General features: G+C 43.7%; 2 protein-coding genes across 3 annotated transcripts; both read left to right on the top strand.

The window, feature by feature from the left end:
* The first annotated feature begins 11622 nt into the window (after nt 1-11622).
* Nucleotides 11623-16867, top strand: LOC136476327 (26S proteasome non-ATPase regulatory subunit 1 homolog A-like). The gene is made up of 11 exons (XM_066474115.1): nt 11623-11910; nt 12786-12955; nt 13056-13158; nt 13243-13411; nt 13539-13673; nt 13769-14112; nt 14198-14333; nt 14446-14694; nt 14955-15175; nt 15288-16248; nt 16367-16867. The coding sequence occupies exons 1-11, from the start codon at nt 11759-11761 to the stop codon at nt 16688-16690; spliced, it is 2964 nt and encodes a 987-aa protein (XP_066330212.1). The 5' UTR covers nt 11623-11758; the 3' UTR covers nt 16691-16867.
* Nucleotides 16868-20617: 3750 nt separating this feature from the next.
* LOC136471940 (ethanolamine-phosphate cytidylyltransferase-like) lies at nt 20618-25276 on the top strand. 2 transcript variants are annotated; one of them, XM_066469688.1, is made up of 10 exons: nt 20618-20749; nt 21892-22296; nt 22529-22764; nt 22925-23082; nt 23774-23845; nt 23958-24025; nt 24159-24276; nt 24403-24462; nt 24541-24663; nt 24746-25276. In XM_066469688.1, the coding sequence occupies exons 2-10, from the start codon at nt 21926-21928 to the stop codon at nt 24815-24817; spliced, it is 1278 nt and encodes a 425-aa protein (XP_066325785.1). In that variant the 5' UTR covers nt 20618-20749; nt 21892-21925; the 3' UTR covers nt 24818-25276. The 2 variants fall into 2 exon arrangements, with proteins under 2 accessions (XP_066325785.1, XP_066325786.1); XM_066469689.1 differs by lacking the exon at nt 23774-23845.
* Nucleotides 25277-26269: the final 993 nt, after the last annotated feature.

Below are 26269 nucleotides of genomic sequence, written 5' to 3'. Positions count from 1 at the left end.
TTATGATTTTGAGTGTTGGGCACGTGGTAGAACCTAGGCAGGCCACATGATTAAATAAAAATGCGACACATGGACGAACCAGTGCATGACACGTGAAATAGCCATGGCACGACACATGGGCTAATAAAAATCCGACACGTGGAAAGAAGCCGTCAAGCCACGTGGCCGAATAAAAAAACGAAACGTGAACGGACAACACCGTGACACGTGGTCGAATACGAAATGGCCACATGGACCAATAAAAATATGACACAAGGTCCAATGAAGAAATGACACGTAACCCAATCGCAACACGACACGTGTGCTAATAGAAAACATACATGTGGAACAATAGGGGCCCGACACATGATCCATTAAGCACCTGAAACGTGCAAGAACCAGAGATGACCACGTTGTCTAATAATAAAGTGACACATACCCGAACCATCTGAAGGGTCGAGATGACGACTAGAGGGGGGGGTGAATAGTCTTTTCTAAAACTTAATTGCGTCGGCTAACCGATACAAATGCGGAATTAAAACTATCGGTCTAGCCAAGACTATACCCCACTATATATGTTCACTAGCACCTTGCAAAGATAACAATTATGCAACTAAGGTGCCGGGCTAGCTAGAGCTCTCCTAAACAATTCTAGGAGCAAGGTTACACAAACCTAGGCCACTAGTACTTTAAGCGACAAGGGAGCTCCTACACATGCTAGTAAGCAAAAGCACAAAGCTAACTAAGCTCACTAGCAATGCTCAATAACAAGGCAACCAATGCCTAATTAGAGAGCGCAAATACTTAGTTACACAAACTAAGCAATGTGACTAACAAGGTTACTAAAACCAAATTAGCCACGCAAGGGAGCTACTTCTATGCTACACAAGCAAGAAGATACTTAGCAAGCTACACAAGCTATCTAATTACAAGAGCAACTACACAAGCTTAATATGTATAAAAGTAATTGCAAGCTTGTGTAATGGGGATGCAAACCAACGGGAAGAACAAGGTTGACACGATGATTTTTCTCCCGAGGTTCACGTGTTTGCCAACACGCTAGTCCCCGTTGTGTCGACCGCTCACTTGGTGGTTCGGCGGCTAATTAGCATCACCCGCTAAGCCCGCACGTCGGGCGCCGCAAGAACCTACCCCTTGAGTGAGGGTAGCTCAATGACACGCTTTACTAGAGTTGCTCTTCGCGACTCCCGCGGGGCGAGCACAATGCCCCTCACAAGCACTTCTCCGGAGCGCCGCACAAGCTTCTTGCGCGCTTCGACGGAGACCACCACCAAGCCGTCTAGGAGGTGGCAACCTCCAAGAGTAACAAGCACCACCGGCTTGCAACTCGATCACCTAGTGCCACTCGATGCAACCTCACGATGCAATCGCACTAGAATCGCTCACTCACACAATCGAATGATCACTATCAAGTATATGTGTGATGGAGGGCTCCCAAGCACTCTCAAGCATGGACACAAAGTCCCCTAAGGTGCTCTGCACCAGCCATGGCCGAGGGCCACTTCTATTTATAGCCCCAAGGGCTAAACTAGCCGTTACCCCTTCACTGGGCAACGGTCGGGACGACCGGACGCTCCGGTCGTGTTGACCGGACGCTGGACCTCAGCGTCCGGTCGCCCACAGACGACCACGTGTCCCGGTTCCAACGGTCACTTGACCTGACCGGACGCTCCAGCTTCAACTGACCGGACGCTGAACCCCAGCGTCCGGTCGTTTCCAGTAAGCTCCCGAGCATGACCGGACGCGTCCGGTCGAACGCGATCGGACGCAGCCAGCGTCCGGTCACACTCCAGCGACTGCTACACTCTACGTCAGCGCGACCGGACGCAGCCTGCCAGCGTCCGGTGCATTTAGATCCAGCGTCCGGTCAGTTGACCGACGCCAGCATCTTCTCCATTTTCTTCACCCTTGCTCAAGTGTGCTAACCACAAGAATTTGCATTCGGCGCAATAGAAAATAGACATTCCATTTTCCCGAAAGCGCCGAATCCCGCCTCACAAGCTCGGCGGGAGGGAGAGAGGGACCCAAACCCATCTCACCCCTACAAACACCACCGCCTTTGTAAATGTGCCAACACCATCAAGTGTACACCACCATGTGTAAGTGTGTTAGCATTTTCACAATCATTTCCCAAAGGATGTTAGCCACTCAACTTGCCACGCCACTCGATCCTAGCGACAATGCAAAGTTAGATCACTCGAGTGGCACTAGATGACCAATATGCAAACAAGTTTGCCCCTCTTGATAGTACGGCCATCTATCCTAAACCCGGTCATAAACTTCTCTACACACCTATGACCGGTGAAATGAAATGCCCTAGGTTATACCTTTGCCTTGCGCATTCCATTCCATCTCCTCCAATGTCGATGCAACACATGCACCAACACGATCAACAATGATATGATCCACTCCATATCATCACATGATCATATTGGTTCATCGATCTTGACTCTACTCGCTCTTCACCGTTGCCATCGTCCATCGGCGCCAAGTCTTGCTCAAGCTTCACCGCCACGCGGTCCATCACTCCAAAGCCTTCGACTTGCCCTTCACGCTTGCAACCGGTCCATCAAGCCAAGTCTTGTCTTGATCTTCTCCACCTTGATCACATGACTCAATGTCATGTCTCATGTGTATTTAAGCTCCTTCATCATCACATGTGTGAGCTTGCAACATCTCCAAGCCATTTTCACCTTCATGGCATATGTTGCTCACACACATGTACCTGTGGACTAATCACCTGTGTATCTCACATAAACACAATTAGTCCACCTAGGTTGTCACTCAATTACCAAAACCAAACAAGGACCTTTCAATCTCCCCCTTTTTGGTAATTGATGACAACTCTACAAAGATATAAAAATTAAGCTCTTTTGGATTCATGTTGCTTGCCCAAGCAATTTTACCATGTCAAAATGATTTTGGACAAGTACCACAAACCCGAAATGATAGTATTAGCTCCCCCTACATATGTGCTAGAGTATTTAATTTGAAGCTTGCACATATGCATAGATGGAATTTGTGGGAGAGTAAATACTACAAAATGATGCTAAGGTGTATAGAATAAACCTTTGAAGCGTGTACCAATCGGAGTTGCACCTTTAAGTTCATCCTTAGCACCATGGTTAGCTAGATATCACTTGGAAATAAAAGCACTAGATACCTCATGAGATCAACATTAAAATCATGGTACTAGCATTACTTGAAAAGCATACCAAGTGTCTAGCTATCATCCTATGCATGCTAGTTATCAAATCATCATCCAAGTTCTATAACTAGCATACACCACACAAGCATGCATATTGAATTTGAAAACTTATGCATTGCATGCAAGCACATGAATATGCACATATCAAATGCAATCAATCAAAGTTCATGAGCTTGCTCCCCCTACTTGTGTGCTTCTCTTGTCCAAGACTTGTGATCCATTCTTTTCTCCAATGTTGCTCCCTCTTTGTCCATGTCCACCCTCTATTTTTTTTGTATCTCATCTCTTCCATTGTACATTCTCTCCCCCATTCAATCAAGCTTCATATCTTTGTACAATCTCTCCCCCTTTGTCATCAATTTCCATAAAAGGTGTGCTTCTCATTGATGCAAAGGTATGCTCTTTGGGGTAGATGGTTGAGACTTGCATTTTTGATGGACATTACTTGAATATTGGAATGACACCACAAGTAGATACCATTTAGGATTTGCAACTTGTACTACTTGTATCTTATCATTCTTATGCATGGGTCATCCATTTTACTTCACTTAAGCTCTTGTAGGTGAGGGATGCATTCTTCATTTGATGATCACTTAAAGTTGAGGATCACTTGTGGAACCATCATTTGTATGATAGATATCACTAGTAGGAAGTGAATACCATTTGAAAGAATCTTCTAGTATGGAACCACTTGTTTGATTTATCAATAAAGACCATTTCTTGAACATTTGCTATCTTCATGAGTACCACTTATAGGATATCACTTGTGAGTTAAAACATACAAACTAGATATCCATTTGCATTATTGTCTTGTGCTTGTACTCTTATCACTATCATGAGCTTCTATGATTGACTTGAACTAAATTGTTTTGCCTAAGCTTTCAAGTCCGGTTTGAACCAATGACAAGCTTCTTCACACCTCTTGTAAGGGTTATCTTGCCAATGTTGTACTTGTCACTTGTTGGCAATCCAAATTAAGTCAAGTACTTGGGTTCACTAGCTCATGAACAAATTCATGTACTAACCACTAGATCAAGTAATCATTCAAGCAATAGTGGTAGGATATGAATTTCAAAACATTTCATTTGTAATGCATGATCCTATGAAGCATGTACTATATGCACTAACCGCATACTAGTAAGGGATGAAATGATCATGCATATTATAATGATACCTTTGCTATGTTGGAGTAGAGGATAGTCACATAGATTCCAATTCATTACTCCAATAGCAATGTGAAGTCCAATTATAAGCTTGGTGAAAACCAATAGATACCAATTTGAATCTCATTCTTCACCCATATGAAATGAATACCACTTATGATCAAGTGCACTTTCTTGTTGTGGTTGACTTGCTTCATCTTTTGATCTTAGCTTGCATGAGAGCATCAATATGAGAATACCACTTGAAAATATCATGACTAGCTCTCTTTTGGGTGTTGCTTGCTTTTCTTTGATCAATCCTTTTGATTGCTTCAACTAAGCATCTTAAATGTCCCTCGGATCACCACTTCCATGTTAGCCTTCCAAGTACCACACTTGGTTTACCTACACATAGGCGGCAAGCCCCTACACTAGGGAGAAGTGACCTCTCTCCAAGAACCATTCTTGATACTCATTTGAAATGATTTGATTTATTGATCCAAGTGATGGACTTATCTTGATGAGTAAACTTGATTCCTTCTTTAAGTCCTTTTCTTTCTACTTGTTTAAGTCCTTTTCTTTCTACCAGATGATCTCCAATCACAACTAGAACTTAAACTTTATTTTCATCTTGAGTTTGATCTTGATCTTTTAATTTGAGTACCAAAAGTGTGCAAAGTACACTTCTCAATCAAATGGCCTTGTACTCTTTGTTTAACATGTTTCTAGATCATCTCAAAACCAAACTTAGGTACCTCAATCACTTGTAAACATGTTTCCAACTTGAGGACCTTTCAATCAAAGTGACTCTAGATCAATCCAATACTTGTCACTTTTATGGCAGATTCTGTACTCTCCAAAGAACTAAGCATATTTCTCAAAGTACAAATCCAAATACCACGAAATTTGGTGGAGATGTTCTTTACTAAGTTATCTATCAGCCATAAAAATTTTAGCTTCATTTGATCTCATATGGACTGCCAAATTTTAATTCTTCCACCACTGCTACATGCTGAAAACTGCTGCACTATAGCTGACAAGAACCACTCCAAAACCGAAGCATTTCTTATCTAATTTCCATGAAATTTATACAGCATCTCATACCATAAATCTAGAGCATGTACACCAATTTTCATGCCAATCCAATAAGTTTTCAATACTCAAACATGGCTATGATCACAGCTAGCTCAGATTTTGAATATAGGACAGATTTCAAGCAATTGAGCTATTCTTGACCAAATATGAATCAAACTTGATACTAACTTGTTTGAATACTTCCATAAGACATATATCCATTCAAACCACTTACTAAATGTCATCTCATGAATTTATCCAACACAAATCAATTCAAACTTGATTACTAAGCAATTATCCATTCAAACATCTCATAGCAAGCAACATTGCATATTTATCCAATTCAATCAACTCATATGCACCCAAATGAAATGATCAACTAGAGATATACCTTGGTTAGCTCATGATCATCCAACTAGCAAGCTTTATCTCAATTATTTGCAAGCCATCAAATATATCCAAGGAATTACCAACAACTTGAAATTTACACTTGTATGTTATAGCACATTTGGACTTCATTCAATTTGTCATGGCATTGGGATAATGATCATCACTTAGAAATACTTGGCTCAACTACATGATCAACAAGATGAATATCATTTGAACCAAGCCTCCAATGCCGATGGTACCTACAATCAATCATCCACTTTTTGATGGTACCCAAACAAGTTTGGGTCCTCTCAAGTTAGGAGCAACATACTTAGGCATGGCCTTAGTATGAGTAGCGGGATGTTTTGCAATTGCAACCATAGAGGTACCATTACCATCCTTTCTAAGCATATCATGATCATTAATTGAAATAGGCTTAGAAATTTTACCTAGGGGACATGAATGTGCCATGTGTCCCCTTTCCCGGCATGAGTAGCACTTTCTCTTTGATTGAGTCTTCTCTTCCTTGCTCATGTGGTGCTTCTCATTGCCTTGCCTCTCATGGATTGCTTGATCCTTCTTCTCAAGCTTGTTGGGACACTTAGAGGCAAAGTGTCCCGTACTTCCACACTTGAAGCACTTGATGTGAGCATAGACTTTCTTCTCATTGTCATTCTTGCTCATCATCTTGGCATCTTGAATTTGCATTGGATGCCTTGCCTTTCCACCCCTTCTTGTTTTCTTCTTCTTGATTATCAAATCATCACCATCATGTTGGTTGATCTTGATTTGCTCTTGGGGTGTCTTCTTTTGCTCAACTTGTGGCTTTGGTTGAGGCTTTACTTGTTGCTTCACCAATTCCTTGGTTGGGCACATTGAGGTGAGATGACCCCAAGTGCCGCACTTGAAGCACTTGACATGCTTTAGCCTCTCTTCTTCTTTCTTCAACTTGAGCTTCTCGATGTTAGGGCAACTATTTGCAAAGTGTCCCGCTTCATGACACCGGAAGCACATGGTATGAGAGAGCTTTCTTTGTTGTAGCTTCTTCATCTTTCTTTCTCTCTTCATTTCGCCCTTTGTCATCTTCTTCTTGAAGCCAAGGCCACACTTGTCACCATAGTTTCTTTGAGTTTTCAACATATGCTCAAAGGTGACTTTTGAGTTGTAGCACCTCTCTAACTTGTTGCTCAATTTCTTCACTTCATTTTTGAGCTCATTGTTCTCCTTCAAAAGGTTAGTCTCACAAGACATAGAAGTAGAACAAGCATCTATATGTGAAGAGCATGGCATATCTAATAAATCATCGCAAGAGGTGGATACATGCTTCTTGCCTACATCACAAGGGTTAGCAATAGTATGTGATTGATCAATTGACCCATGTGATGAGCTCTCATTATTTTTAAGTTTCTTTGTAAATATTTTAATGAGAGAAGCTTGTTTTTCTAATAATTCATCATGAGATGCAAGTAGTGTCTCATGATTCAATTTAAGCTCATCAAGTGAAGATTTATAAGCATTATTTAATTTCTTATGTTCTTCACAAGAGTTCTTTAGAAATGAGTTTTCATTTTCTAATTTCAATGTTTTAGCTTTCTCATTTTCTAAAGACATGGTCATGCTAGCAAGTCTACTAACAAGCTCATCATATGAATCAACATGATCAACCACATTATCATTTGATACCTTAGTGTCACCTTGTGATGTGAAGCAATGTGGTGTAGTGGATGGGCTTGTAGTAGCATCATCATGGCTTGAGCATGAACCATCATTACCATCAAGTGTGCATGGGGTAGCGTCATCACTTGCAACACTTGTGGCATCATCATCAACCTTGTCAAGTGAACTTGTAGTGGATTGATCATCATCATCCTCACTTGACAATGAGGTGGAGCAATCTTCCACAATCACCAAATTGTGGTTATGCTCAACACACTCATGTGTCTCCTTCTTGGGCTCATCCTCCTTCTTGAATTTGCCATCATCCCATGTGGAGGAGTCACCGTAAAAGACTTGGAGTGCTAGCCACATTTCATGAGCACTTTCCAAGTCCCACACACGTCTAAAAATATCATCATGTAAAGCACGTATTAGATAATAAAGAGCACGATGATCAAGTTGTAAGCAATCCTCTTGTGCTTGGGTTAGGTTGTCCTTATCCAAAGCATCACGAGAAAAGCCAACAACAATGATCCACCATGCCTTGGGACCCAATTCACGGAAATGATCAAGCATATGACGTTTCCACCGTGCATAGTTTGTGCCATCAAAAATGTGTGTGTCACAAACAACCTCTAGCCCAAAGTTCGCCATCCTCTCGGGTCGGTGAAGACCACAAATGAGAGACCGGGCTCTGATACCACTTGAAGGGTCGAGATGACGACTAGAGGGGGGGGTGAATAGTCTTTTCTAAAACTTAATTGCGTCGGCTAACCGATACAAATGCGGAATTAAAACTATCGGTCTAGCCAAGACTATACCCCACTATATATGTTCACTAGCACCTTGCAAAGATAACAATTATGCAACTAAGGTGCCGGGCTAGCTAGAGCTCTCCTAAACAATTCTAGGAGCAAGGTTACACAAACCTAGGCCACTAGTACTTTAAGCGACAAGGGAGCTCCTACACATGCTAGTAAGCAAAAGCACAAAGCTAACTAAGCTCACTAGCAATGCTCAATAACAAGGCAACCAATGCCTAATTAGAGAGCGCAAATACTTAGTTACACAAACTAAGCAATGTGACTAACAAGGTTACTAAAACCAAATTAGCCACGCAAGGGAGCTACTTCTATGCTACACAAGCAAGAAGATACTTAGCAAGCTACACAAGCTATCTAATTACAAGAGCAACTACACAAGCTTAATATGTATAAAAGTAATTGCAAGCTTGTGTAATGGGGATGCAAACCAACGGGAAGAACAAGGTTGACACGATGATTTTTCTCCCGAGGTTCACGTGTTTGCCAACACGCTAGTCCCCGTTGTGTCGACCGCTCACTTGGTGGTTCGGCGGCTAATTAGCATCACCCGCTAAGCCCGCACGTCGGGCGCCGCAAGAACCTACCCCTTGAGTGAGGGTAGCTCAATGACACGCTTTACTAGAGTTGCTCTTCGCGACTCCCGCGGGGCGAGCACAATGCCCCTCACAAGCACTTCTCCGGAGCGCCGCACAAGCTTCTTGCGCGCTTCGACGGAGACCACCACCAAGCCGTCTAGGAGGTGGCAACCTCCAAGAGTAACAAGCACCACCGGCTTGCAACTCGATCACCTAGTGCCACTCGATGCAACCTCACGATGCAATCGCACTAGAATCGCTCACTCACACAATCGAATGATCACTATCAAGTATATGTGTGATGGAGGGCTCCCAAGCACTCTCAAGCATGGACACAAAGTCCCCTAAGGTGCTCTGCACCAGCCATGGCCGAGGGCCACTTCTATTTATAGCCCCAAGGGCTAAACTAGCCGTTACCCCTTCACTGGGCAACGGTCGGGACGACCGGACGCTCCGGTCGTGTTGACCGGACGCTGGACCTCAGCGTCCGGTCGCCCACAGACGACCACGTGTCCCGGTTCCAACGGTCACTTGACCTGACCGGACGCTCCAGCTTCAACTGACCGGACGCTGAACCCCAGCGTCCGGTCGTTTCCAGTAAGCTCCCGAGCATGACCGGACGCGTCCGGTCGAACGCGATCGGACGCAGCCAGCGTCCGGTCACACTCCAGCGACTGCTACACTCTACGTCAGCGCGACCGGACGCAGCCTGCCAGCGTCCGGTGCATTTAGATCCAGCGTCCGGTCAGTTGACCGACGCCAGCATCTTCTCCATTTTCTTCACCCTTGCTCAAGTGTGCTAACCACAAGAATTTGCATTCGGCGCAATAGAAAATAGACATTCCATTTTCCCGAAAGCGCCGAATCCCGCCTCACAAGCTCGGCGGGAGGGAGAGAGGGACCCAAACCCATCTCACCCCTACAAACACCACCGCCTTTGTAAATGTGCCAACACCATCAAGTGTACACCACCATGTGTAAGTGTGTTAGCATTTTCACAATCATTTCCCAAAGGATGTTAGCCACTCAACTTGCCACGCCACTCGATCCTAGCGACAATGCAAAGTTAGATCACTCGAGTGGCACTAGATGACCAATATGCAAACAAGTTTGCCCCTCTTGATAGTACGGCCATCTATCCTAAACCCGGTCATAAACTTCTCTACACACCTATGACCGGTGAAATGAAATGCCCTAGGTTATACCTTTGCCTTGCGCATTCCATTCCATCTCCTCCAATGTCGATGCAACACATGCACCAACACGATCAACAATGATATGATCCACTCCATATCATCACATGATCATATTGGTTCATCGATCTTGACTCTACTCGCTCTTCACCGTTGCCATCGTCCATCGGCGCCAAGTCTTGCTCAAGCTTCACCGCCACGCGGTCCATCACTCCAAAGCCTTCGACTTGCCCTTCACGCTTGCAACCGGTCCATCAAGCCAAGTCTTGTCTTGATCTTCTCCACCTTGATCACATGACTCAATGTCATGTCTCATGTGTATTTAAGCTCCTTCATCATCACATGTGTGAGCTTGCAACATCTCCAAGCCATTTTCACCTTCATGGCATATGTTGCTCACACACATGTACCTGTGGACTAATCACCTGTGTATCTCACATAAACACAATTAGTCCACCTAGGTTGTCACTCAATTACCAAAACCAAACAAGGACCTTTCACCATCTCCAATGCAACCGGCTATAGCAGGTACACGTGGAAAGCATCTCCAACGGAAACAACTGCCAGCGTGGCTGCCCTCCTTCCACGCATGCCAAAGCTGTTCTATGACGATCAGTTTTCGTCATAGATCTATCCAATCGTTATAGAATTGCAAGAATGACGTGACTTCTATGACGAATCGTTTTTCGTCATAAAACTAAAATTATGATGAATTTGGCTCCTTCAATGATGAAAATTGATCGTCATAGAAGTGAATATTTCTAGTAGCGAACGTTCATCCATTTGATTTGCTAGATGCTTTGGAAGCACAGGAATGATGTGGTCTTCAACGGTATGCCGCCCTCCCATAATCGCCTCTCAAGAGCGTGCATAGACGCTGTGAATCTGTGGAAATTTTGCCTTCCAATTGGTGATGGGGGAGTGATTACCTAGTGGCATAATTTAGTTTCATTATGAATTAGGCTCTACTAGAGAATTCATGCTACCTCCCTACCTTTTGTATTCAGTCATTTGTAACTGAGCAACAAGCGTTTTGTTGCTCCAATGCAATCAAGTAGGTGGGAAGTGCTTCGTCCTTCCGATTTCATAAAAAAAAAGAAAAAAAAGAAAAAGAAAACAATACATGTAAAACGACTTTCTGGACCCAAATCTCTAGAATTGTTTCCTAGCTACCTCCCACATTGCTGATATGGACAAGGCTCAAAGCCTCAAACTGTTGAGAAGTAAACACATGTTACAAAAATTGTTGGCAAGAACTCAATTCAACTTGTGAAAATACAATAAGCATCATGCATTATTATGCAATATACATCTTATAGGACATTATATATTTCCACTAGATAGCGTTGGACCCGGGCTTGCCACAATCGGAGATGTACAGAATGCGTATCCTATGTCGATTCATTCAATTTTATATTAAATTAAATTAGAAACCAACACTACAGCTACAGGAGAAATACGTCTCCGAAGCAAAAACAAAAACAAAACACACATATCCGAAGTGCCCTCCTCAAACCCTTATATTTACGCCCCGGTCCCCGAGCCCCCTCACCTAGAACTAGAACCGAATCAGCGAATCCGCGATCTTCTTCTGCTCCAAGCAAAAGCAAGGTAGCAAAGCCGCACCCGCACCCGCGCCTTGACGAACGGCGAGTAGCAGGAGGGCGTCGCGAACCCTTCGGCGGCGGATCGGTACTCGTAGGCGGCGGAGGAGGACATGGCTGCGGCGGCGGTGATGGTGAGCTCGGCGGGCTCCCTGCTGGCGATGCTGCAAGAGCCGGCGCCGGAGCTCAAGCTCCACGCGCTCGCCAGCCTCAACTCCCTCGTCCACGCCTTCTGGCACGAGATCTCCACCAGCGTCTCCTCCATGCAAGTCCCCTCCTCCTCCCCGCGCCCTTCCCCCGCTCTCCCAGCCGCGCCCTCCACTCCTGTCCCCCTCAATTTGCCCGTTCTGCCGCCGCCACGTCCGACGGCGGGTGCGGCGGCGCCCCGTCGTCGCGCGTTTCGTTTAGTTTCGGCGAATTTCGGTTAAGCTAGGTTCGATTCGGGCTCGCCTGGAGAGGTCCGGCTAGATGGCGTCGGCGGCGCCGCGTCGGGTTCGATTCAGACTTCAGAGGGAACCCTGGGTTCGATCTGTTCGGATGGAGGTTTTGGGAGGGTTATTAATGTGCTGCCGTTGGTTACTGGAAACCTATAATTTTTAGAATCTAGAGCTTGTTATGATTCATGCCCTCCAATTTATGGATACTGCTTGCTGAAAAAACTGAACTTTCTCACTAGGTTTCTAAAAAAACTGAACTTTGTCACTAGGTTTCTAGATTGACTACCACAACAAATCCCAAACTTTTAGATTGTGGTTATCATGATAGGATATGAATCAAATGTGGTAAGTTTGTTCTTAAAAATAAAAACCTGTAACCCGTCGCAAAGTAATACTGATCTATGTGTTTATACTGTTTAATATGGGAGCTGCCCTTAGCTTATTGGTTGCTCCTCAGTTCAATAGCAGCTATCCAGTCATAGTGGAGAAACAAGTAAATGCTATATGAGAATTGGTGTTTATTTCCTGGGAGTTACATTCATTTAGAAGGATCCGTATGAATACCAAGATTATTCTTGACTGCTGCAATTGATGTGCATGGGCCAAAATACTTTGTCTCTTTATCCTGTAAAAAGTTTTGACAATCAGTATAAGCTTGGGTGCTTTCCTTTGTTTCTCACAATTTGTTCCCTGCTGCTTGCAGTGAGAGTTTGTACGAAGACGAGGAGTTTGTCCAGAGGCAGCTTGCAGCACTAGTTGCCTCTAAGGTGTTTTTCTACTTGGGCGAGCTAAATGATGCTCTGTCGTATGCACTTGGCGCTGGACCCCTGTTTGATGTTTCTGACGACTCTGATTATGCTCAAACACTGTTAGGTGAGGAACTGCCTGGCGCCTGCATTATGACCAGTTAATTATTACCAGCGCTAAAAGTACTGTGTTCACATTACCTCCTTTGCCCTGTTTCTTTTTCCAGCAAAAGCTTTGGATGAATATGCTGCCATCCAATCAAGGTCCACTGGGGAAGAAAAAACGATGGACCCTAGGCTGGAGACCATTGTGGAAAGGATGCTGGACAAGTATGATAGTTTGCTCATAGTCCATTGTTTCTTGGTTTGTTAAAAATGCAGCTCTGAGGTCACATATACATGGTTGCCTTTCAGGTGCATTCTTGATGGAAAATATCAACAGGCCATGGGTATGTCTGTTGAGTGCCGGAGACTGGATAAACTGGAGGGAGCAATTTCTCGATGTGATAACCTTCATGGAGCTCTTTCATATTGCATCAATTTGTCTCACCAATATGTTAGTCACCGCGAATATCGATTGGAGGTAGGCATGCTATGGATGATTGATATTATAAATCCTGCCAATTGATTCAACCTCTTGTGATTGGCACACAACTACTGTGCACAAAATATTAGAAAATCATCTTAACATTTTGTTTCTGCATTTCCAGATTCTACAATGTCTTGTCAAAATATATCAGACATTGCCAGATCCAGATTATTTAAGCATTTGCCAGTGTCTTATGTTCTTGGGTGAGCCTGAAAGTGTTGCAAGCATCTTGGACAAGCTGATTTCTGGAAGCAAGGTATGCCCTTTTTTTTCCCTTTGCCAAACAAGACGGTTTCTCAGTTCGCTGATTGCCTTTATTTTTGAAACTTAACCTTTATGTTCATTTGCCAGGATGATGCTCTACTTTCATATCAAACTGCTTTCGATCTTGCTGAAAATGAAAATCAGGCTTTCCTCCTGAATGTGCGGAATCACCTTGATGCATTGAGTTCACATACTTCTGCCCATGTGGACCCTGACAGTGGACCGGCTGTACCAAGTAATCAAACTAATGCTGCTACAGAACCGTCTGGGGATGTCCAGATGAGAGACGACGTAAACATGCCAAATGGCAGTGCTACCACTGTGGATCCAAATGCAGCAACACATGCTGATAGGCTGACAAAAATCAAGGGTATACTGTCAGGAGAGACATCTATTCAGTTGACATTGCAGTTCCTATACAGCCATAATAGGTAATGTGAAACGATCTGACTGAATTGTAACAGCTGACTGTTCTTTTAGTCTTGTGTCTTAAATTTATTTTTCTTCATTTAACAGGTCTGATCTTCAAATTTTGAAGACTATAAAGCAAGCTGTGGAAATGAGGAACAGTGTCTGCCATAGCGCAACAATCTGGTCTAATGCAATCATGCATGCAGGGACAACAGTTGATACTTTCCTCAGAGAAAACTTGGTATGATTGGTTTCACACAGTGTACTTGTTATCAAATGCCTAGCATCTTCATTTTTTATAGTTTGCTTTGGTTGGTATGCTTATATTTGTCTCATATTGGTCTGTATTACAGGAATGGCTAGGTAGGGCAACCAACTGGGCCAAGTTCAGTGCCACTGCTGGACTAGGCGTCATTCATCGAGGCCATCTTCAACAAGGCCGTGCATTGATGGCCCCCTACCTGCCTCAGAATGGCGCTGGTGGCAGTGGTAGCCCATACTCGGAAGGAGGTGCCCTCTATGCTCTCGGTTTGATTCATGCCAACCATGGTGAAGGAATCAAAGATTTTCTTCGTGAGAGTCTTCGCAACGCCACTTCTGAGGTACTATTCCAGGGCCACATTGGCAAATCTTTGGTTTGTAACAGTCCTTTCATGAGAGTGACTACAGGATCTCGATGTAGTTTTTATGTTCATGAGTACACTATTGCTGCAATCTTATAGTAACCTGCAGGTAGGGGAAATGTGGGAGTGAAGCAAATGTTGGCAGTAGTGGGAAAGTTTGATTTTTTTTTTGTTTCTTATATATATGGTACATGTTTCCTTTCTTTCACAAAATTGCATGCTAACTTTGAACAATACAGGTGGTCCAGCATGGTGCTTGTCTGGGTCTTGGGCTTGCAGCATTAGGTACATCAGACGAGGAAATATGTGAGGACATCAAGAATATTCTGTACACGGATAGTGCTGTGGCCGGTGAAGCAGCTGGTATTGGCATGGGTTTGCTCTTGGTTGGTACGGCCAGTGAGAAGGCCACTGAGATGCTTGCCTATGCTCATGATACACAACACGAGAAAATTATCAGGTATGCAATAGGATGCCTTATGACAAACAAATTCTTAACTACTACTCTACATGATTTTCTTGTGGTAAAGACGGTAATGATGTTCCTGTTCTGACTCCTTTCCTATCTTCAGGGGCTTGTCACTTGGAATTGCATTGACGGTGTATGGCAGGGAAGAAGAAGCTGACACCTTGATTGAACAAATGACTAGAGATCAGGATCCCATACTTCGTTATGGCGGTATGTATGCATTGGCTCTAGCATACAGAGGGACTGCAAATAACAAAGCTATCCACCAGCTTCTGCATTTTGCTGTGTCGGATGTGAGCGATGATGTGCGGAGGACTGCAGTGTTGGCTCTTGGTTTTGTTCTGTACAACGAGCCTGAACAGACACCCAGAATTGTGTCCCTACTATCAGAATCATACAATCCACATGTCCGTTATGGTGCAGCCCTAGCTGTTGGAATCTCCTGTGCTGGAACAGGATTAAGTGAAGCCATCTCCTTACTGGAGCCTCTGACATCAGACGTCGTCGACTTTGTACGCCAGGGTGCCCTCATTGCCATGGCAATGGTGATGATCCAGACCAATGAATCTTACGATTCACGTGTTGGAGCATTCAGGCGCCAGTTGGAAAAGATAATCCTTGACAAGCACGAGGATACCATGAGCAAAATGGGTGCCATACTGGCTTCCGGCATTATTGACGCCGGTGGCAGGAATGTCACCATCAAGCTCAAGTCGAGGTCAAAGCATGACAGGCTCACTGCTGTTGTCGGACTAGCTATTTTCACCCAGTTCTGGTACTGGTACCCGCTCACCTACTTCATAAGCCTTGCCTTCTCCCCGACGGCCCTCATCGGCGTCAACTCTGACCTGAAAGTGCCAAAGTTTGAGTTCCTGTCGAACGCTAAGCCGTCGCTGTTCGATTACCCCAAGCCAGTGACTCAGCAGACTGTGACCGCATCGGTCAAGGTGCCGGCGGCCATCTTGTCGACGTATGCCAAGTCTAAGTCTAGGGCAAAGAAGGAAGCAGAGAGCAAGGCCAAGGAGAAAGCAGAGGACTCTTCCAATGCTTCTACTTCGATGCAGGTACGCGTTGCAGAACCGATCAGTAGTTTACAAGTTGTATTAGGTTAACTGGTTGCTTTGATTTGTGTTCAAGTTGAATTAACTGCTTGCTTTGATTTGGTTTTCTCTGTGACCTCAGGTGGACGGCGCTGCTGCAGAGAAGAAGCCCCCCGAGCCCGAGCCTACGTTCCAGATTCTGACGAACCCGGCCCGGGTCGTTCCAGCCCAGGAGAAGTTCATAAAATTCCTGGAAGACAGCAGGTACAAGCCGGTGAAGGCTGCCCCCTCGGGATTCGTCCTCCTGCAGGACCTCAAGCCCACGGAGGCCGAGGAGCTCGCCCTAACTGACGCGCCGTCAACCGCCGCCACGACCAACGCCCCGGCATCCAGCGCCAGTGAGCCGGCCGCCATGGCTGTCGACGATGAGCCCCAGCCGCCCCCGGCTTTTGAGTACACCGAATAGAGGTTATGATCCTCGGATCAGGATGTGTGGGTTGGGTTGTCTGTAGTAACTTCGTATTGTTGGATTGGCGGAACTCGGGGCGTATCACTAATTCATTTATTTTAACTTTATATATATACTTTTCCTTAAGCATTTATTGTGTGATGAAGAAATATATTGCTGTCTGAGTTTTCTGCTGGAGCTGAAGGAAATCAGGAAGGTCCCTACAATGTTGTTGGGGGATGGTATTCTTGAGCTGTGCTGCATTGGTGTGGTTGGCATGTGCGGCACGTGCGGTTTTGTAATGTTTCATGTCGCTCTCGAATATGATCCCGGCTGTGAATTGATGGCAGAGATGCGTGGCCCACGTTAACAGCCTGTTTGGGATGGCAAGCATTGTGAAGAATAAATTCGAACCTTTGTTCCCATATATTTTATGGAAATAAACGAGAACAAATTCGAACCCCAGACTTGGCGAAACGAAAAATGGCCAAACCTTCAAACCTTTCCACCGGCGTGAGGAGGCGTGAAATTTACGAGAACCTTTTTGTCTCTTGAGTTAACATGTGGAAACGCCTGGCGTGTTGTCGTTTCCTGTATTTTTTTTTTCAAATACGTCGTTCCTACACGAATACGCACTCACATCTATAAACACATGCGAATACACTATACTTTTAAAGGCACTTCTGAAACACACACGTACATCTACTCTCTGCATCCTAAAATATAATGTTTTGACGTATTCAAAATAAGTTATAAAGTATTCTAAGTAAATTAACTCTCCTAAAATTCCAACCACATGCGTACATGCTATTAGTGTGTACCATCAGACTCAAAATATGGTAAGCACAAAGTCTTTTAAAAGTTAAGAGATGACTACATGCATCATTTGCACTCTCTATGATTTGTTATAAAATTTCTCAGATACTTTATATTTCATGACAGAGGGACTTTTAAGGGCACTTATAAAAGCTTGACACTGAGACTAGCCGCGTTCCATATCCTAAAAAAATATAGACAAAAGGCAAATGTGAGAACTTAAATCTAAATAGATATATTCTACCCAAAAAAAAATCCAACCAACTAAACTACGCTCCATTTACCTAGCATTTAAACTCTTAATAAACACATATATACCATATTAAATTCGATACCTTTGTTAACTATTGTCCCGTTCGTTTGACTGATAAGGCATGACTGAAAGTACTGTTAGCTGATTTATTGTGAGAAAAAAATACTATTCATTAACTAAAAAAATACGGTTTATAAGTGAAGTGAACAGGGCGTGTACTACCGACTCAAGTTCAACTGCTCTACTTCGAGTCCCTTGCGCAGCTTGATTTGGTTCCGCTGTCCGTGGTCCGTGCTATCTTTTTCTTCGCAAATGCAGGTCTTTCTAGATTCTCTTTCTCTTTCTTTTTCGAAAACGCTATCGTTTCGTCATTTTTTATATAGATAGAAATATAAAATGAACACCATGACTTGAGCTGTATTCACACGCCTTTCCACCACCATACAGTACGAACGATGCAGTTTCTAAATACGGACGGCTAATTGGATATGGGCATATATGCAGCCTGTTCGCTTAGTTGTATTCAGCTTATAAGCCATGACTTATCAGTCAACGAATAATATTTTTTTTCTTATACCAAATCAACCAACAGTCAGCTATGGCTTATAAGCCAAATTAATTCAAACGAAAAGAGCGATGGTCTTGAAATTGCTGTTGAGCATGGCCGATTCAGGTAATAATCTTATTACACTAGTATTGTTTCAAAAAAAAAAAATTATTACACTAGTATCATCCGGTGGCAGCAAAAAAAAGTATCGATCAGAGACTAATCCTCGTCGACATGTCGCGTCGCCGACTCGCCGTCCGGCGCGTTTCGTCACGCCATCTGGACGATCCGTGTCCGCTTCCGACTCGTCATTTCGCTGCAAACAACAGCTGTGGTGGTGTTCCTTTCTTCTGTACAAGAAGTCTAGAAGGACGAGACGCGATCAAAGGCAATGGCCGCGACACGCGAGACACCGCGGGGCCCACCGCCGGCAGCGGCTGGAGCCCGGAGGCCCGGCGTCGGGCCCACGCGACAGTGCCCTGCGTCCGACGGGCCAGCGCCGCACGTACGCGACCCGCCGGCGCCTCGAAAAAATCGCCTGCTCTCTCCTGTGTCGTGCCGCTTTCGCACATTCACCCCTCCAAAGTCCAACGCGTGCGACGAAAAACTTTGCGTAGCCGCTTCTTTCTTCTCCATGGGATTATTAGTTTCCCTAATTTATTATTTTTTATTTGTTAATAGGATATCGGACAACGCTCGTTTTACGTGGTTTCAAGCTCTGGTTCCATTTTCATTTCTGAAATATTTAGTTTAAAATCACAAAGTAGATTTCTCTTGAAAAATTCTCAATCTAATGCAAAAACACAAAATTATTTTACACTAGTCCGCCACAAGGTATCCATTTGGCTAGCATTTTCTTAATAGTAAAACACGCTCTTTCGTTATGAAAGTATTTTCCAATGTAAGTCTAGTCTACCATCATCAACCTTAGCTTTTCAATCATTGAACTTGACCTTTTCCACCTTTTCATCATTTTAGTGGTCAAAGGTTAAGAAGGTCCTATTTGAATCATCATTAACTGAACTTTAAAGCTTAGTCCTAAGCCATCAAATAGGTGGACTAAATTTTAGTTTAGCCTAACTAGTTGCTAGTCCCTCCTCGGTATTCATAGAGTCATAGCTCAAGTATTAAAACAACGTAGTACTAAACTTAGTCGTCTAAACTTTAGTTGAACTAACAACTAGCCCCAGATAATCCAAACAGACCCTAAGGCTTGAGTTGGACCAGCAAGAATCCTAAAAAGAATTATATTTTAGAAGCAATACTCCACCCATAGTTTTTTTAATCAAATTGTTCTCAGATCCGTACAAGTTTAAAAGCATCACATCTATCCATCCCAAGATGGTGGAAGCAATGTATGCCCGTGTTCAGTTGAGTGAAGTTTGGAATTTAGGCTACTGTAGCATTTTCGTTTTTATTTGGCAATTAGTGTTCAATCATGGACTAATTAGGCTCAAAACATTCGTCTCGCAATTTCTCACTAAACTGTGTAATTAGTTTTTTTTTTCGTCTACATTTAATGCTCCATATACGTATCGTAAGATTCGATGTGATGGATACTGTAGCACTTTTTTTGAATTTGAAGGGAAACTAAACACGGGCTATAGCCATTCTATCCAAAAAGAAGAAGATAGCACTGCACTCAATACACCATGTCTTCTTTCTTAGAAACTAGGATGTGATTAAAATTGAAACCGAGCTAGGCCATTATGCCAGTTTCAGTGAGGATTTTTTATAGTCGTTTTTAAAACTGTCATGCCATATAGAGTAAATTGAAACATGAACTTTTAATAGAAAGTGTTGTTCTATGGTTTCATAAACATTTTATTTTATTTTATGACGATGCTAAGAGAGTTTTATTCATTTATTGTCTGATCTTACCAACGGCGTCTCGCGATCGAAAATGTTTACGTAACAGCTTGCCTTGTCGTCGAGGAACATCACGGGGTGGCAAACTGCCGTATCGATGCAGTATTTTACTTTCCGTCAGGTACTCCAATTGCAAATAAACATATGACAGTACTTCCAGTCGTGTGGGCCCGGGACAGTTTGGTCTTTGGTGGATGTGAACCCACCCACGCTTCCACCGGCCCTATTATATATTTATCATCGTTACGATATGAGTGATATAAAAAATACTATATTAATAACTCATATATAAGATATTATTTATAATGATAATAAATATGTAAATGCGCCGTCCCCAATTGGCACCACAACCAGACGGCGAGCGAGCGAGCGACACACCTCCCCTCCGTCCGGCCTCCCCCCACCCTTCTCCTCCTCTCCTCCCTCCCAAAACAAGAGCAGTGACGCGCACGCACGCGCGCCACGAGCGGGTGGAACCTCGCCGCCTCCAGCGGCAGATCTCGCGCCGAGCCCTGGTTTCGACGCGAGATCCGCGCCCGCCATCCGCCGCCCCCGGGGGTCGCCCCCTCTGCCGCGCGCCGCCTCCATCTCGGTGCGTCTCCCTGATCCCCGATGTCTTCAGGTTGCGCGCTCGCGCTCGTCAAATGCAGTGCGGAAAGATCTCTGTTTTTCTTCTCTTCTTTTGGTTCTTGTTGCGATCCCCTTTGATCTATTGCCACCGCCTGCCAGCTTGTCGTTCACGGAAAGAAAATTCCTTTTTTTTCTTTCCCGCGGTGTCATTTGTATGGTGATTCACGTGAGTGACGATGGAATTGGGATCACGGCCGGCCGGCCGGCCGGGAGATTGCATTTTGGTGCTCCCGCTCTTCGCGGCGCTGTAAACGGGATTCCGGGTGGTTGGAGCGTGAATTCGAGCTGGTGTTTTTGCCTTTCTCCAACCGTCTTCCCGTACTCCGGACTCTACTGGAACGTCGAATCTCTATAGATTCTACCTGCTGCCTGCTTAGCTGGCTGCAGTGCTCAACTTGAGGCGTGGTGGTTGCGATGGGAATCAGATTCTCTCCCGGGCATGTTTGATTCTTTGGTTGCTGACGGACAGGACAGGATGCTGGAGACGGATTCGTTTGTGAATTCCCTCGCTCACCGTATTCTTCTTTCTTATCGCTGTTGCGAATTAGAAGAGCTTGCTCAACCCTACTCAGAGCTGTTCTTTTTTCTCCCTTGGAATGAACAAATGAGCTGTGTTTCTTGATGAGAAAGAATGTGGAATAGTATCTCACGCTAACAGCATGTTTCTAGAGCTCGTCAGTCGTTACGTGTCTTCTTCTAAAAGCAATTCGAATCCTTTCCAAATTCTCCGCGATCGCCCCTTTGCACAAAAATCTGCTTTTCTAAACTATCTGGTGGTTAGGATTTGGTCAACGTGATGTGATCGTTAAGCACGTTTTAACACATACATCTAATTCTTCGGGTTATATGTCTGCGATCATTCCAACCATCTGTAATTAATATAAGAAGTAGTCAGAAAGGCACGCTTTTCTTCTTTCTTTTTCGAGTCACTTTCTAGGTTTTAAAAATGGCAGTAACCAAGCTGCAAATGCTATTGGTTCCTCCAAATGATGGAAAATGACATGTTTTGTACTGCCTTACTGCATATTATTATATGATGGTTCGTTTGCCACAGAATATGTCAACTAAGTTGGAGTCTCATTTTGATATTCTACTTTTTGACAGAAGCATATACCAGGATTACACTTCCACCTTGAAGATGATGATGGGATTACTAGCGTTTGAGAGCCACCAGGGGCTCTGGAGCAGCGGATACTATTCACAGCTGTTTGGAATTGGAGGAGTTCTGATCACTCTTACCATTCTTATGTTATCCACGGGCTACTTTGGGGGAATTGGTGCTCCATTTGCTCCGAATTTCTGGCCGTATCTAGGACAAGTTCCAAAGAAGAGGGAACACAAAAGGCCTGTGAGAGTGTACATGGATGGATGCTTTGATCTCATGCACTACGGCCATGCAAATGCATTGCGGCAGGCTAAGTTGCTGGGAAATCAGCTTGTAGTTGGAGTTGTCAGTGATGAGGAGATTGTAGCAAATAAAGGTCCACCTGTCCTTTCTATGGAAGAGAGGTATGGAAGAATTTGATTATTTTTTATTCTGTGAAGCACACAACCTTTTTCCCAAAAATCCTGTCCATATCAGCTGCACTATAGCAAACTGAATGAACGGCTGGTTCATCAACATATTTTGATATAGTCTCATATGCATTTAAGTATATTTTCATAATGATATAAACATTTTGGCTTTCATTACCTGAAAAATGCACCATTTTAACTGTGTTTATATTTTTGCTATTTCTAGGTTGACTCTTGTTAGTGGTCTGAAGTGGGTTGATGAGGTCATTCCCAATGCACCCTATGAGATAACAGAAGAATTCATGAATATCCTCTTCAACAAGTACAACATTGATTACATTATTCATGGAGATGATCCTTGTCTTTTACCTGATGGCACTGATGCATATGCGTTAGCAAAGAAGGTCGGGCGTTACAAACAAATCAAGCGAACAGAAGGTGTCTCGAGCACTGATATAGTTGGTAAGGCTTAGTAGCCTCAGTGTTGTTTTGGATGACAGTTTCTCCTGAATATGTTATTCACTACTAAGCATATAATGCATTACTTGAAAAGGCTTTTCAAACTTATTCAAAATACTGTCTTCCGCAATCTTACACGCAAATGATATCCTTTTGTGCATAGGGAGGATACTGCTAACATTCAAGCAGAAAGATGCTGACACTGATTTAAATGTTGCTGTTGCTGAGAAGGCTGGAGAGAAATCAAACGAAGAAGTGAAGAGTCAGCTATCTCATTTTCTTCCAACTTCTCGCCGGATCATGCAGTTTTCAAATGGGCAGGTATGAGCTCTGAAGGTTAAGATCGCTTGGCATTATCACCGTTACATATTTGTCACCTTTTATGAAGAATGGAAGCCACATCCACGCCCAGATTTCCATAAAGGAAATGCAAATAACGTTTAGTGACTAACTTGATCAACCTTTTAGGGTATTTACAGAAAGTGGCTTGGTATAGTATTCTTAGCTAATTAACTAAGGAACTGTTTGTTTTTAGGGATTCTAGAAAGCAGCTTGTAGAACCTGGGTTGTGGAAAAGCTAATGTCCAAAATCTGAAGCTGTATGAATTCTAGCTTATGGCCATCTTTATCTTCCTCTCACTATGTTTGTAAGACATGGTGGATAAATATGCGTGCTACAATCTGGAAAAAGCTGTTGGATGGTGGATCGTTGGATTGTGAAATCTGGGCAAACTAGATTGTGGGGTTTGGGGCCACAAGCTGGTGGTTTGTTTTAGCTAGGGATTATAGAAACTAATGCCAGAACCTCTAGCTCAAACAACATATACCACACATGTGATGCCTTAATCTTGATCCTTAGTGTGGTATTTCTGCCTTTTCAATGTTGTTTTGTTTGTTACTGATTTCCTGACATCTAGAGTAGTTAATAGGTTTTCATATATAATCCTTTGCTTTAAATCTTCATAATGCCCTTATGTTGCTTTTATTGAACAATATGCTCATATGCACTCAGGCTCCTTCGCCAGTTGCTCGTGTTGTCTATGTAGATGGCGCATTTGATCTTTTCCACGCTGGCCATGTTGAGGTGGCATTTTCTTATTCTCTGCAAATCAGCATACTGTAACTCACTTTTTTTTTCCACTAATTTTCTTCATATATGCAATTAAAATTAATAGTATGCCTTTTATTTAATGCAGTTCCTCAGGAGTGCTAGACAACTTGGTGACTTTCTTCTTGTGGGTATCTATGACGACCAGTCTATCAGGTCTTAGTCCTGATCCTTCACTTAGATTTAACAAGCAAACTAATTGACTACGAAATAGTATATATCAAGCATATATCAAAAGAGCTTCTTGTTACAAATTGAAATACCAACCTTATAATTATAATTTGTCCAGGGATAGAAGAGGCTGCCGTCCTATAATGCATCTCCATGAGCGTACTCTTAGTGTTCTTGCCTGCCGCTATGTTGATGAAGTCATTATTGGTGCGCCATGGGAAGTTTCTAAGGACATGGTATGTTTGTCTCCATGAGTTCATTAGTATATATATTTTGTCATGCTTGAATTATCAATGTTGTGAGCATGCTGCGATTGTTATATGACAATTTACCCTCATGGTTGTTTTTATACCCTGTTACAGATCACTACGTTTAACATTTCATTGGTTGTCCATGGGACTGTAGCCGAGGGCAATTCAGCTGTAAGTGCTTAGTATCGAAGATAAAACTTGTCGTGATTACTGAAATTCTTGTTGAAACTCGATGTGTGTGTGCTGCAGGGTGAAATTGATCCTTATGCTGTTCCAAAGAGCATGGGCATTTTTCAGACAATCAGGAGCCCGAAATCTATAACAACATTGTCAGTGGCCACAAGAATAGTTGACAATCATGAAGCTTACAAGGTATGCATTGTCATAGCTTGTAGGTTTATTCGGTTTCTTTTTATGGGTGCTAAACATAATTTTCTGGGGCTTATATAAACAGAAGAGGAACTTGAAAAAGAAGGCTAGCGAAGACCGGTACTACACAGAAAAGAAATTTGTTTCCGGAGACTAGTGCTGCATAAGGAGTGTATATTTCTGCCAGCAGTCTGAGGAAATGCATGCGCCACCCTGTACTGATGTTATTCTACAGCAGAGATTGGAACAGATAATCAGCAATAGAAAGGTCATTATGATAGTTTGACAGCCAAGCAATGGTGGGGATGGACCAAGCTAGGGAAGAGAGAAAAACTGTCACATTCTTCTGTTGTCGCCCTTTTAGGAACGCTCACATGACATGAAGAGTTCACATAAATGATTCCTTTTTTTTTTGACTTCGTTATCCCTGGAGCCTGGAGGGGATATATATATTTGTAGCAGAAGGCCTTCAGCAAATCATTGTTGTATACTTGTGTGTTATTACTTAACAGCGTGTGTAGTGATTAGCATTGCATACTCCCTGATTGTACCATGGTATATTGAATGTTTATGCTGCTGGAAAAAAGGACCTTGTGATGGTCAGATGTTTAATTTATTTGTTGACAGTCTTGTTTGGTGTTAATCATTTGTTCCTTTGTACTGCAAATTGAATGTATAATTTGATTGCTCAGGGCTAATCAGACAACCTCCAGTCTTTTTGTGAGCTGAGTATGCGCCTGACGTGCCCTGTGTTTTTGGGCTAGTTGACAGACTAGCTAACTCCACGGTGAAAAAAGTAAAATACAACAATGATCGAATTCTGTAGCTAAGGTGCAAAATCATGTATACCTTCAGAAGGATACTGGTTCACAGTTAAATCTTTTGCAATCATCATAGTACTACAGAACTGACGATTAGCATATATTGCAACAGCACGAAGGTCATGACACCATCGTTTTGTTTCTGTTTGGTTGCCGATGCCTCCTGGGTAGGTAGGTGCTAGAAAGGTTACACCAGCAGATTCAGACAAACATGTACTGTCGTTGTAGGCAAACATTTGTATGTCCACATCAGTCGACGAGCCCCTAGGCAAGAAAACCTTCGTAGGGGTCGCCCTTGTGAATATACTGTATATATTATGAGTTATTAGGACTTGAGTCCCTCAATGAGAGAGTTACATGTGAGTACACATAGTATCAGTGTCGGTCATTTCGGTTTCTTTATTTTGTCAGGTTCACTCTGCGTCTCCACCGATTTTTTTACTATTTGACCATTTTTTCGAAAGTTTCTCTCAATAGACCCCTGACAGAAAGAATTCCAGAAATGGACCCTTGACTCGGCGCCAGAGTGAGTGGCGCCGAGGTCCTAGGCACGGGCAAACGGCCTGTCAGGGGCTCGGCGCCATCCACTCTGGCGCCGAGCTCAGCGCCATTCACTCTGGCGCCGAGCTCGGCCTAAATATCTACCCTTGGCCTTCTTCCTCATCTCCTTGCCCTAGCCAGCCCACGCCGCCGCCGCCGCGCCCACGCCCGCGTCCGCCCGCCCGCTCGCGCCCGACGGCGCCCGCGCCCGCCCGCGCCCGCCCCGCGCTGCGCGCGCCACGCCGCGC

The sequence above is a fragment of the Miscanthus floridulus genome, chromosome 8 (genome assembly GCF_019320115.1).
Source record: "Miscanthus floridulus cultivar M001 chromosome 8, ASM1932011v1, whole genome shotgun sequence".
Classification (NCBI taxonomy): Eukaryota; Viridiplantae; Streptophyta; class Magnoliopsida; order Poales; family Poaceae; genus Miscanthus; species Miscanthus floridulus.
This window is presented reverse-complemented; position numbering and strand designations above follow the sequence as displayed.

Coding starts and splice junctions, on each gene's coding strand:
- LOC136476327 (XM_066474115.1), top strand. CDS start 11,759: ATGGCTGCGGCGGCGGTGATGGTGAGCTCGGCGGGCTCCCTGCTGGCG. Junction 14,113..14,197: donor TTCCTATACAGCCATAATAG/GTAATGTGAAAC, acceptor TTCATTTAACAG/GTCTGATCTTCAAATTTTGA. Junction 16,249..16,366: donor ATGCTTCTACTTCGATGCAG/GTACGCGTTGCA, acceptor CTGTGACCTCAG/GTGGACGGCGCTGCTGCAGA.
- LOC136471940 (XM_066469688.1), top strand. CDS start 21,926: ATGATGATGGGATTACTAGCGTTTGAGAGCCACCAGGGGCTCTGGAGC. Junction 22,765..22,924: donor CTCGAGCACTGATATAGTTG/GTAAGGCTTAGT, acceptor TTTTGTGCATAG/GGAGGATACTGCTAACATTC. Junction 24,664..24,745: donor ACAATCATGAAGCTTACAAG/GTATGCATTGTC, acceptor TTATATAAACAG/AAGAGGAACTTGAAAAAGAA.